Genomic DNA, 13748 nt, shown 5'->3' with positions numbered 1-13748 from the left:
TTATTTCCACTATGTTGAACTGAAAGAAATTCTTTTCGTTATTTTCTGGTTAACTTTTTCACTTGGGAGTAGTAAATGCACCTTAACTCTGGACAGACTGCATTAATATGGGAATGAAAAAAGTCCTATCAAGAATTAGTGTAATAGGTTAGAAAAAACCCAACCAAACCAACCCAACAGCTCTAACTGAACAATTTATAGAGGCTGGAACTGGACTGTTCAATGACTGTTTTTGCAGACTGCAAGGCTGTGAATTCACAAGGAGAAAGGTCTGGTTTTAACATGCTTGACAGATCAGCAACATGATGCTGCATGATGCAAGTTGTAAAGCACTAGAATATCCTCATGCTGCTCATCCAAACTTGCTCAAAAAGTCCATGGGGCTGTATGGAAATTGCTCAGGGCTCACCATTTCTTAGCAGATGGAGAGACAGCTTAAATGCTTTGTACAGGTTATTGCAAAGTCAGCAGAAAGGTGACATGGTACTCATATACTACAGATGGAATTTGTGCTGCTGAGTGACGTGAGCATGCATGTAATAAACCTGAAAGCGCAGCAAATATTCTGATAGTGTTTTCTATTTGAGAGAATTTGCAGTTTTAACAAGAATTTGAGTTTTGTACAAATTGCCTACTGCTATGGAGTTTACTGTGCTAGAACCTGCTGACATTTTAAGCTATAGACTGAGAACTAAAAAGTATGTCACTTCTACCTTGGGAGGTTTTAATTATTTTCTATATTGTTGTCCTGGTTTTCAAGTGGGATTGAGTTAATTTTATCCCTGGTAGTTGATATGGTGCTATATTATGGATTTAGGTTGAGAATAATGTTGGTAACACTGGTGTTCTAGTTGTTCCTAAGCAGTGTTATGCTAAGTCAAGGACTTTAGCTTCTCATACTGCCCTGCCAGTGAGGAGGCTGAGAGGGTGGGCAACACAAGAAGCTGGATGGTGACGTAGCCAGGACAGCAGACCCCAGTTGGTCAGAGGGATATTCCATACTGTATGGTGTCATGCTCAAGATATAAATGAGGTAAAAGCTGGCTGAGAGATGCTGCTTGGGAACTGGCTGGGCTTCAGCCAGCAGGTGTTGAGCGTTTGCATTGTGCATAATTTGTGTTATATATTCTATTATTATTATTATTATTATTATTATTATTATTATTTTAATTCCCCCCCCCCCCCTCCCCCCCCTTTTCTGTTCTATTAAACTCTTTGTCTCAAGTCATACAATGGCTTGGGTTGGAAGAGACCTTAAAGGTCATCTAATTCCATACCCCTGCTGCGGGAAGGGATACCTTTCATTAGAGCAGATTGCTCAGTGCCCCATCCAACCTGGCCTTGAACGGTTCCAGGGATGGGGCATCCATGACTTGTCTGGGAAACTTGTTCCAGTGCCTCACCACCTTCACTGGGAAGAATTTCTTCCTAATATCTTGTCTACACCTACTCTCTTTTAGTTTGAAGCCATCACCCCTTGTCCTGTCACTACAGGCTCTTGTAAATGGTCTCTCTTCACCTTTCTTTTCAGCTGCCTTCAGGTACCTGAAGGCTGCAATTAGGTCACCCCAAAGTCAGGAATTATGCCTTTTTTTCTTATTTTCTCACTCATCCCACTGTGTGAGGGTGCAGGAGTGAGTGAAAATCTGTGTGGTGTTCAGCTGTTACTGTGTTGAATCACAGTTTGATTGCCGCAGTTCAAACAGGAAGAATTCATCTTCCTAAGGTGTGGAACACATATCTTCTTGATCTGCTTTGCTTTCTGTTAATGTTTTAAAGACAGTGATAAATGTAAATTGGCATTCACATTTCTCTCTGTATCTCATAATGAATCCAACTAGTTTTGGGTAATAAATATAGTAGAACAGAGGCTGTAATTACAGAGAAGTATCTTTCCTGCTGTGATACCTCTTGGAGTGCTCTATCATTTCCACCACTGAATTTATATTGCAGCATGATGGTAAAGGGCATTTTGTCTATTGCATGGCAGCTTATGAAGTTTTAATACCTCTAATATTGTCTCTGGAGGAGGTGCCACCTGAGCCACTTTGTCTTGGTTTTCCTATATGATAACAGATAATCCACTGATATAGCAGAAAGGAGTGCCCAGGAGGACAGATGTCTTGTTTTTTCAGAGAAAAGTTCATGTGTTTTGTGACTAGGTGCATGTTGGACACACAAATTTCTTTACTTTTCTGCTTTCACTGACTAACTTCCATCTGTGATTAACCAGGGTGTCCGAGGGGATAAAAATAGATTAAGACCCTTCAGAATGAGGAAGGGTGCTACAGTCCTTTCTTTTGCTCCTGCTTTCCCTCTGGCTTAACAATATCAAAAATCCACTTAGTGATAAACAGCTCAAGGTAAACAGCCAGCAGAGGCCAGAAATGAAGAAAACTGCTGGGAGACCTTGTCTCCCTTCAAAGTATGGGTCAAGGCCAGGTTAGATGGGACTTTGAGCAACCTGGTCTAGTGGATGGTGTCCCTGCCCATGGCATGGAGTTGGAGCTAGATGATCTTTAAGCCTCTTCCAACCCAAACCATTCGATGATTCTTTCATAAGAGGAGAGTCCACTTTCATGGTGGCTAGTTGGAGAGAGGGCACTGGGAGAAAGGAACCTTGTAGTGTTAGGTTTCTTTCCCATTTGTTTGTTTTATCCCCTGGCTTTCTTTAACAGCAGCTGTCTTTCTGGTGCATGCCACATACATCTACAGAGTGAAATAAGGGCACAGACACCTCTAGCCATGGGCAGAACTATCTGAAGTGACACAGAGCAGTGCAAGCTCCCAAAGGCAAGACAGCTCCCAAATTTTTCATCTTTTATGTGTCACTGGGGTGTACTTTGAGATTCATTTGGGGTTTCAAAGGAAACTCAATTTTCAGTGAGAAAATTTGTGTCATTTAGAATCATTTAGATAGGAAACTATTTAATTTCTGGTATTGGCTTGGTGTATAGAAATGGAATTTCCTGTGTCCAGCATTAGCTAGTTTATGAATTTGAGATATGGAGGAAATCTCATACTTGGATTTGTTTTTAGAAGCCGCTGCTCTTTTCCCATATGTACAGGATCAGGAGCACATTTGTAACAGGATTAGGCAAGTGCATCCTGCAAGGGTAAAGAGGTTAGTATTTGGCCATTCATGTTTCATAACACCTTTTATTCCTTCATTTTTTTCATATCTTGTTCAAGGGTCTTTCCTCAGTTACTTTAACTAGAATGTAAGCAAGCTGAATACTGGCAATACCATTTTGTGATCAATGGTGGACTGTGAGCTGAGTAAGGTGGTGTATAATGATGGAAATGGTCATGTTGGTATGTGGGTGCAGTGTTGTCTGTGGTGGCAGTGTACATTTTGAGAGCTGGAATTATCTGATCCCAGGAATGTGGGCTGGCTCTGGTAGCATGATATGTTTGTTGAAAGCTAGAAGCAGCTATTGTTCTGGATGAAACACTCAGTACCGGAAAGACTTAAGCAAGGTGCAGACAAATAGTAAATGTCTTTTTGTGTAGCTGTCCACATGAAAGGAAGAGGGAGTTCCCTCGCCCTTTCTTTGGGTTAAGAATAACTGCCCTAAATATTTACAAAATTATTAATGTTTCATAAATAAAACCCTATTTTTTTGCTGGGTACAGCATAGGCAAAATAAGATTTGCCTGCATTAGATAAGTAGGTACCATGGTTTAACCTCAGCCAGCAATAGCCCCATTCAAGCCACTCACTCGCTCACTGCCCCACCAGCATGCTCAGAGGACTTTTAGGTTAAAAGTGAGAAGACTTGTGGGTTGAGATAAAGACAGTTTAATGGGTAAAGCAAAAGCTTCACACAGAGCAAAACAAGTATTTCATTCACCACTGTCCATGGGCAGGCAGGTGTTCAACCATCTCCAGGACAGCAGGGCCCTATCACGTGTTAACAGTGACTTGAGAAGACAAAAACCATCACTCCAAACATCCATCCCCTCCTTCTTCCCCACCTTTATATACTGAGCATGATGCCACTTGGCCTAGAATATCCCTTTGGTCAGCTGTATTCACCTATCCTACCTGTCTCTTTCCAATTCCTTGTGCACCCCCAGCAGTGGGGTGAATCAAGAAGCAGAAAAGGGCCTTGATGCTGTCCAAGGGCTGTTCAGCAATAACAAATCCATCTCTATATTATCAGTCTGTGTTCAGCACAAATCCAAAATATCCATACTAGCCATTGGGAAGAAAATAAACCCAGAATAGTCCAGCAGAGTAGACATGTGAGATTGGAAGATAGTTAATCATTGTGTCTTGAACCCCATGACAACAGTGCTTTTTGAACAAACCCCAGAAAGAAGAAGTAAAATGACATTGGTTTTATTTTTATTAGTAGTAATATTTTATTTTATTTTTTTTTTCCCCCATATATCTTCTAGTTTTGGGTGTTCTGACTTTAACCTACAGCTGGGGCACTTTTGACCCCAGAGACAGAGGAAGAATTGGTTTCTGCCAACATAAATATGGGGTATTGCAGGCTGCTTCTGGCCAGTTATCTGCTGCACAGCATCTGTTGGGATATGCTGAAGTGTTTTTGTGCATGTTTGTGCCCAGACTTACCGCATAAGTTATGACTTAGCAAAATGAATAAATGAATGCTTGGGGTCTGCAGTCTGCTACTAATGCCGATTCAGAACCTCTAGTTAAGAGTTCAGTGATCTCAGAAAGTGTGGGGGAGAACATGCTGTGGGGAAATTGCTGCTTGAGTGATCAGTATGGTAAGCTGTTTGGGGATTAAAGTTTGTATCATGCATGTTTTGATCATGTTCCTTTTGTTTTCTGTGTATTACTGACAAGGTAAGAAGAGAAAATAACTCTTTTCTTGGCATGTATAGAGTATATAACTTAAATTTTTTTGTTATTACAGTGTGTATTGTGATAATATAGTAAAAATAAAAGGGGATGGCACCACAAACTGATCAAGGGCAGACTGATACAGAGGGAGTTTTAACACTTGAGATTTAACTTGGTTAATTCCACAGATGCATCCAAGATGTCTGGATAAACACCTCCCACAGGTCTTGTTTTTCTTTTATTATTCCATTTGCCAGGAACCAGAAATACTTAGAGCTGGTTATCACAGTCAGCCTCTGGAAAGGTGTATCGAGGGGATTAGTATAAAGCTGTGTTGCAATGAGAACAGCTACGTATGAAGGTGCTGTGAGCAAATTAGTCATGAAAAACCAAGGCCCTGAGCATGTTATTAAATTCAACCCATGGGCAGCAGCAGGTCTAAAGCTCACCATTTGTTTTCAAGCCTCAGTGTGGGAACTTTGGGTTTCCTCTTAATGACTGAATATAACCTTGACACGATAATAAGCATTAGGACATCCTGGTGCTGATGTGGTTATACTGCAGTTTGTAAGCCATTCATAAATTCTTTGCTTCTGTTACTAATACAATGTGTCAAATGGTTTTTCCTGAAAGAGGTAACTGTGGCATGTATAAATAATGGGTTTTATGCACCATTTTATGCAACATCAGTTGAAATGACTTATAAAACTTGCTGATTTACCCTGATAAATCTGTTTCTGATAGCTTGTTTTATCTGTTTCTATTTTTTGTTGTGCTTTCTGGGGTTTATGTGATTTGGGTTTTTTTTTTTGTTTTGTTTTTTTTTAAGTAGATCCTTTTTTTCTGGGTTGTAAAGGTCTAAATTTTTGTTTTTCTGTCTTAGAGGACTCAAATAGATCAAGCAGTTTTTACTTTGCTGCACTGTCAAGAAGCTTACATCTCTGAGGCTGATATAGATGAAGAGATGCAGCCTGCTTGTGGTTCTGGTAGTTCTCAGAGTTGGTTTAATGAAAATGCCTGGTGAATCTTGAATATACTGATGCCACTTATTTAGAGTTGCACGTGCGCTTCAGCTCACAATGGTACTGATTGAGACTTAAATAGAGCTCTGTAAGGCTGTCTCTTGAAAGAAATGTCAAGGCTGAAGGAAAAAACTCTGTCTATCTAATCTATCTATCCCCCCCTCCCTTATGTAATTTCCTGTAGATGAATTGTTACACTTACAGACCCCTTGGGGCTTTCTTTGGTTGGTTGCTTTGTTTGGTTTTTTGTTTGTTTGCTTTGCATTATTTTGGCTTTTTTTTTTTTTTTTATTGGTTGGCTGTTTCTTGAGGGGCACAAGGGTTTTTTTGTTTTTGGTTTTTTTTTTAGGGGTGAGGATGTGTGTGTGTAAATTTGCTTACTGCCTAATTTTAAACCAAACTGACTTATTTTTGTCAAAGATGCTTTGTGTCAGGTGCATACATCCAACTACACATACCAAGTTAATAGTCCTGAGTCTCTATAATACAGACAATAGGCCAAATGGCCTAAATGGCCAAAGGCCAGATGGCCCTTGTCAAAAATATGCATATCTAGAGTAGATTCTCAGGAAAAAAATATTTCCATGATGTTGCTGTATTGGGAAACCTGGAAGCTCAGGTGGTAGTCTGGTCTTAGGAAATGGCCATAGGTCCTGTATTTCTGAGAAATGAGGTATTGTTGTTAAAAAGGTGTTGATATTGCCTCAGAGTTACTTACTTATAGTATGGGAAGGAAATGATGATACTTCTAAAGGACTGGTAATGTTTTGACTACTTCTCTTCAGGAATACTGCAGCAAATCTGATCTTATGCTTTCCATTATAAAGTGCTGGATGAACTGTAGGCTGCAGCAGTAAAGGGTAAAGTTTTAATGCTGATGACACTCAGTGGGATACACAGGCAGTAAATGCATGAAGCAACCTCCATGCAGAGGAGATAGTTACCATAGGTGTCAGTTTGTTCCCAAAGAGAAGTACAGCTTGGAACAGACTTGGTACAAAGGAATTCACTTTGGCAGGTCCTATTTATGGATCTGTATTTGTACTCTGCTGCTTAATCTTCCAGTGCTTTGAGGGGCAACTGAAGGAAATCTGTTTGCTTTCTGACCCTATATAAAAGTATTGGATAGTGTTAAAAATTCAGAGTCGGCTTTTTGTAAAATTACAGAAAAAGAATTTGGGCAAGGTTAAGGCTTGCTTTGTAGCTCATGGGGGAGGGAAGATGGATATGATCTATAAGAATACTGTATAGAGCATATGTTCTGTCTACTGTTTTAAATCACTGAAGTCACCTGCATCTTGACAGACAACTACTGTCACTATTACTTCAGTCTTAATTGTTCAAGAAGACACAAATGAATTAAGTTGCCACTTGCCATTATTCGAAAATTGTCCAAAGGAGATTAATTGAGACTGGTTTACAGAGCTTGTATCACGCCTGTTTTGGAACTATTTGCTAGAATGCCACATTTATATTAGTTCACTGCACACAGTTGTGCTCAGAATTTATGGCTAATTGACTGGGCTTTTAAAGCTCTGTCTAAAAATATCTGCACACAGTTTTAGTTCAGTTTTCTGTGATTACTAAGGGAATCTGATCTGAAAATGTGATTACTTTGGAAAGTCCAACCATACAGTGCTAATAATACATGTTTGGAATTAGGAAAAAAAAAGAATGTCTGTGTTACTATTGGGGTTATTTAATAGTGCTTAACATCTTTATTGACACTGCAGAGGTGTAGCAGCGCTCTGCTTTGGGTACATGTATGTGGATTGCACTTAAGTTTCTGCTTTTCCTGTTGGTCTCTGCAAAATGGCCACATTCTCACAGAACTGAAGATCCAGGTTTTTAATCAAGCCTTTAGAATATGCCTGATCAGGACATCCTAGCTCTTGTTCCAAGGTAGTAAACAGACATGGTTTGGTAGCTGAACAGTGGTGTTAATACTTCTGGGATTGCTCACTACTCTCTTTTTTAATGTCAATCAGTGAAGGGGAAACCTGGGTTAAAAAGGCAGCTGTTTACTGGCCAGACCTTTTGTTGACACACAGTATTTCCCTGCAAGCTCGTCAATGGTAATATTGAGACAGATAGAACTGTAAATCTTCCTGTATACATGCAAAGGAGGATATAAACCAGTGTGTTTTGTCTTGTCTGTTTTATCACTGTCATATTGATTTATTCTGTAGCTGTTAAGCTTCCCCCAAGCTTCCTCCCCTGCTTTCAGTCTTCCTTTTATTTCTCTTTCCCAATGCTGATGAACACTGCAGGATTTGTTGACAGAACTGTTTGGCACTGACAGGCAAGGCTTGTTTAGAGTTGAATTTCCTGAAGACTTTGTTTCTCTGTTATTTTCATAAATATCTTCCCTTTTGCTTTTTAGATCACATGTAGGTATAGTTTGGCTAGGAAAACCTGTTCTAGAGAGTCATATCTTCTTAGGTAATGGAGATAACTTCTGGAAAAAAGTGAAGGTTTTCTTGAATGGCCTGTAAACTGGAAAGTAGGCAGCTCTGCTCCCCCCCACCTTGCATTTCTGTAGGCAGAAACACATTAGACAAATTAGAAGGGTAAGAATCAAATATTTACCTATGTGCTTATTTATCCTGTTCCATTTTCCATTTGTCTTCTCCTGACTGTGTGTCAGAAAAGTCCTGGCATATGTCCAGCTCAGCAATGCTGTATGTGTTGGCTCTTGACTGGGAATAAATTTTTACAATAGGGAGACAGACTTCTCTTGCATGGGTGATACTGTAGCTACAGTTAATCCTCCAGTGTGTTTGTAGTCCCAAACAGACTGGCATTCCTCAGGAGACTTGTAGATAGATGTTGAAGACTAAGAAGGCTAATCTCAGTTCAGAAATTTTCTGTGCATTATGGCTCTGCTTAATGCTTTACACGTGCTGTGAAAGTATAACTTGAACTAATCACTATGCAAGATCTTCCAGAAATAAGGTGTCCAAAAAAGATGGGGTATGTTCACAGGTCAAAAAGCAGTCACCATTTGCTTTTAGTTCTAACTCTGTATCATGGTTGTTAATACACAGGAATCACTTCAGTGCCAGCTACAGGAATTACTACAGTAGTTCCTGTACTTGTCACTGGTGAGGTTGTGTCTTGAATTCTGGGATTAGTTTTGGGCCCTTCACTGCAAGAAAGGCATGGAAGTGCTGGATCAAGTCCAGAGAAGGTCAACAAAGCTGGGAAGGATCTGAAGGACAAGATTATGAGGGGTGGCTGAGGCAGCTGGGGGTGTTTAGTCTGGAGGAGAGGAGGCTCAGGGGAAACCTTATTGTTGTCTACAACTGACTGAAAGTAAGTTGGAGCCAGGTGGGGGTCTGTGTCCTTTCCCAGGTAACAAGTAGCAAGATAAGAGGAAATGACATCAAACTGTGCCAAGAGATGTTTACATTATTTGGAAAAATTTCTTCATTGAAAGGATAGTCAAGCATTGGAACAGGCTCTCCTGGGAAGTGTTAAAAATCCATGTAGATGTGACACTTAAAGACATGGTTTCGTGGTGGACTTGATGATCTAAAAGAGCTTTTTCAATCTTAATAATTCTCTGTTCACTGTGAGTCATCCTGTTTGCCAGCATTTTGCATATGCTTCTGGCTGTGTTTCTAAGTGGCTGACTTTGGGTGCACCAACCTGTCTGGAAGACTTTACTTCCACATTAAGAGGTGGCTGTAGGTAAATGACCCAGACTTTCTGTAATCTGCCTAGGACACGTCTAGGTTTGGATAAATAATGAATGCCTTTGAGGGAGAACATGACAGGGAATGTTTGATGTGGTGTAGAGGGGATTTCAGGATATGTCTGGAGTATGCAAGAGGAGTAGAAATGCACTGAGGAAAATAGTTATGTATTCAGCTGTCACTGAGAAAAGATCCTACCAGAACAAGATAAACAGCTTTCTGAGCTCAGTCAGCTGCACCACCTGGACTGGTTGATACTGAAGATTACACATCATCTTTGTGAACCACTACTCACAGAAAAGAGTATTTATATCCAAGATGTTCCAAGGGACTTGTTTTGAAATTTGTCTTACCTCTAACAATTGAAACACCTTTCATGACCTGTGTTTGCAAACAAAACATTTGATTTGTGATTGAGTTAAAGGTGTTAGACAAATCAAACCCAAATGTCATCTTTACATTTGTTTTTCTGAAAATTAATTATAAAACTAATTTTAGTCTGATTAAGACTAATTATTGTATTAGTAGAACAAAATCAGAGTTGTTAATATTCCAACATATTTTCATCCTCCTGAACTGACTAGCAAAAATTAGTTATTATACCATACTGTCTGTCACTATTGGCTGTATAGTGGTGTCTAACTGAAAACATTTGGTTTGACTATATACAGCTCTTGGTCACTTTTTCCACGAACAGAGGCAATGGGCTTAAAGTAGCTCTGTGAGTAGGTCAGTTGACTAGAACAGCAACATAACCTAGCCAGCATGGCAGCCTCCAGCTCTGGGAGGAAAGTAGATGTTATAGAAAATAGGAGGAGGTTCTGGTATGAGACATGACAGATACAAGCCTTTGTTGCACCTTAGAGACTTCTTCTGATGACCAGGCTTTGTAAATTGCTGTGGTGCCTCCCAGGTGACACTGTGTCTGTCTGGAACCACTGGCTTGGTCACCTTATTGTTGAAATGGATTGGAGTACATCAGGCATGTGGCCATAAAAGAACTGCTATGGTACCTTGTCTCTGCTTTTACAGCTGTTTTTATATAAAGAAAAGGTACAGCTGTGACCTGCACTAATGAGTTCAGTCAAACACATTCTGAAAAGTCCAGAAAACCATTGGCACCTGCAAGGAGGTAAACTAGAGAGTATTTGGCACACAGTCAAGGTAAGGGAGATTGGCTCCCTGTTTCTTTCAGAGCTGTCATCCAAAAACTTGTTTGTGAGAAGTCTGCAAACAACACGGTGTGCATCATGGGCTTACTCACCCAGCAGCATGTTGCTGTGCATGTTCAGCACAGCACCCACCCAGTGCTCATGCTGCAGCATTATATCAATTAGTAAGTGATGATCACAGATGACTTCTGATACAAGTGGCATCCAAGTTCTCTCCTCTTTTATTTTTCTCCCTCTAGGCAGGAAGATCCACCGAGACCTTTTTTGCTGCACTCCTGCTTGAGGAGCTCTGATGAAGAAGTAAGATTTCTGCAAAAATGTTCTCAAGTTCTGGTGTATTGTCTCCTACCCTCAAAGGATGTCCAGTCTGTCAGCTTGCGCATAGTCCTTGCAGAAATACTTGCAACAAAAGGTAGATCAAAGATAAGAGATGGTTAACCATTTGTACATGTACAATGTTAGCAATTAGAAAAGTTGTCATGTCTTTGATGCTTTGCTTTTACATTCTGAAATTTAATTTCTGTGATAGCCAGTAAGACGCTATATTCACAAAATCAAGCATATACTTACCTAACTCTCATGATTTGATGCCAGGCTGTTTATCACATTTCAGGATAAAATACAATTTGTCCTTTCTCATTCTCTATTTCTTCGTAGAGGAATACTTTTGCAGCTTTCCTTGGCATTATTTATAGTGATTATATGAATAATTCTGGCCTTTTATATTTCATTCAGATGAATAAGCACATCCTTAAATTTGTGGATCCTATAACTGAATCATGATATTATATTTAATTCATTATTTTACACTTTGATTTATCCAGTGTGTTTTTTTAAATTAAGGGATTTCTAGTTTGCTTTTATCAGCTACACTTTATAGATATGGTATGCATTTTCTATGTCGCTGTCAAATTCAGAAATTTTGAATTCCCAAGTATATTATGCAATCCAGTTTAGCTTCAGTTATACTGGCTATAATGTCATAGCCTTCAGAGCACCCAGCATAAAGAACAAAAACACTTGGAATATTCCAAATAGAGCTCAGATTTGTCATTGTACATCAATTTCTGTAATAGAATAACCAGTTTTATCAAGAAGGTATATGTAATCTCAAATGTACTGTGTGGTCCAGAAGACTGGTTTTGGATTTTTTTGATTTTTATAAACTTGGATTTTTTTTTGCCTTTTATCTGTAGTTTTCATTTGCAAGACTGCAGTTATTCTTCAAGATAAGGATCTTGTTCTAAAATATTTTTTTTCCTCTCCAGTACTGAAACCAGTGGTGGAACTGCTCAGTGATCCAGATTACATTAACCGAATGCTACTCAGCCAGCTGGAGTACAGAGAACAGATGAATGAGCATCAGAAGAAAGACTACACATATGCTCCTTCTTACGAGGAGTTCATCAAGCTCATTAACAGCAGCTCCGATGTTGAGTTCCTGAAACAGCTGAGGTATTTAGTGTTTCACTGTAGCTCATTCAAAACTGAACATGCTTCTTTTCCAGCACATTACTAAGATTTGAATGAATTGTGATTTTTCTTTTTAAATTTAGTTTTAGATTTCTTTTTGTTTGGTGAAGCAGAGATAGTAAGGATGATAAGCTACAACATTTGTTAGATCTCTAATGTAATCAGCATTTTAGCTCAGTGGCAGAAAATGCATAAAAGTTTTGCTTAGTAGTGTACTGGAGATGATTGTGCAGTTGAAATGGATAAATGCTTGAAATGTATGAAAGGCATACTGAACTCTTCTTTGTAATTTGCCTCTGTGGAGTTAGATGAAATATGTTGAATTTCTGTTAGTGTGGATGGTTTTCTCCTCGTTATCTTTATGAATTATGACTGCTCAGGGTGGTCTGGTGACTGTGAGCTCTAGTGACCTTAGGGACACTGAGCATTCAGAGCAGCTTGCTGTGATTCTGTGTCATGGAAAGAAGGGGTTTGAGTTCCAGCACATTTTACCACTGGATGAGAGGTTTTCCTGGACTATTGCAGGGATGTGTTTCTCAGTTCCATCCTTCTTAACCATATTAATGAGCTCTACAGAATTTGATAAAAACAGAAAAAACATCACTGAGCTCCTACATATCACGAGTCTTGTTTTCTAATGCAAATAGCATCACTGCTCACTCTTACACTAATTCCACTCCTAGTCTCATCTCTATCTTCTTATTTCTCTCCTGTTAATATGAGTTATTACCTGCATCTCATGCCTGCTTGCCCAAGAACCAGTTGTTTATGCTTGCCTTATCTTCACAGCTGTTTCTCCTCTGATTTCTGATTTACATGAAGGGATAAGGAACAACTGACTGGGAAGCAGGGAACAGAGGTATACTGCTGTTGTTCAACCTCCCTAGATGTCCTTGCATTGGTTTTGTTGAGCAGAGCAAAGCTTAGGAGGATCCCTGTAACAATTTTTGGAGTGTTTGTCCTAAGCTCTTACCACCAGCCAGAACTGGTGCTTTTTCCTATTCCCAACTCACCTCTGTTGTTGCTGCAGGCCAGCTTTTTCTCTTCTCAAATGGCTGCAGCAACATCTAAAACACACATGCATATTGATTACATTTGCTGAATTCTGTGTCATCTCTTGTGACCCTGAACTTCTGATAGATAGGCTTGGCTTGATCAGGCCAAGAGGTGGCTTACTGGGATGGAGTATGCTGGCTTCGTAAATAACATCGTACTTCCTCTTGTTCTTCTCTTTGATTCTGAAACCACTTGCATTTCTGATATAGGAAAATACATTTAGGTGATGGTGAAATGGTTCTGTTGCTTGGCTACTTATTGTTCATCTGCTGTAAAATTTGCTCTTTACTCTGGGAGAGTGTGCCTTTCCTGAGAGCAGAAATTAGTCTCTACTAGACTCTGCCTAAAACCTAATTGACACATTTATTAGCATAATCACACTAATGGATTTGCTTGTTTCAAAAGAAACCCAACTCTTATGTTGTTGTTGTTCCAGCACATTAATGCTTAGTGTGTTCTCTTTTTAGCTGATAGGTCACTTTAAATTGCATTCTTTAATACCAGAGAG

The 13748-nt window shown here is 39.5% G+C and overlaps 1 protein-coding gene across 1 annotated transcript in view; it reads left to right on the top strand.

Moving 5' to 3' along the window:
* SNX25 (sorting nexin 25) overlaps nucleotides 1–13748 on the top strand; it is an 82900-nt gene that overhangs the window by 22064 nt on the left and 47088 nt on the right. The window contains exons 4-5 of the mRNA XM_086889058.1: nucleotides 10951–11123; nucleotides 11980–12166. Coding sequence (XP_086745184.1) covers nucleotides 10951–11123; nucleotides 11980–12166 — 360 coding nt within the window. The remainder of the gene's footprint in view (nucleotides 1–10950; nucleotides 11124–11979; nucleotides 12167–13748) is intronic.

The sequence above is a fragment of the Cyanistes caeruleus genome, chromosome 5, assembly GCF_971803275.1.
Source record: "Cyanistes caeruleus chromosome 5, bCyaCae1.hap1.1, whole genome shotgun sequence".
NCBI lineage: Eukaryota > Metazoa > Chordata > Aves > Passeriformes > Paridae > Cyanistes > Cyanistes caeruleus.
Note: the sequence above shows the minus strand (reverse complement) of the source record. Positions and strands in the feature narration are given on the sequence as shown.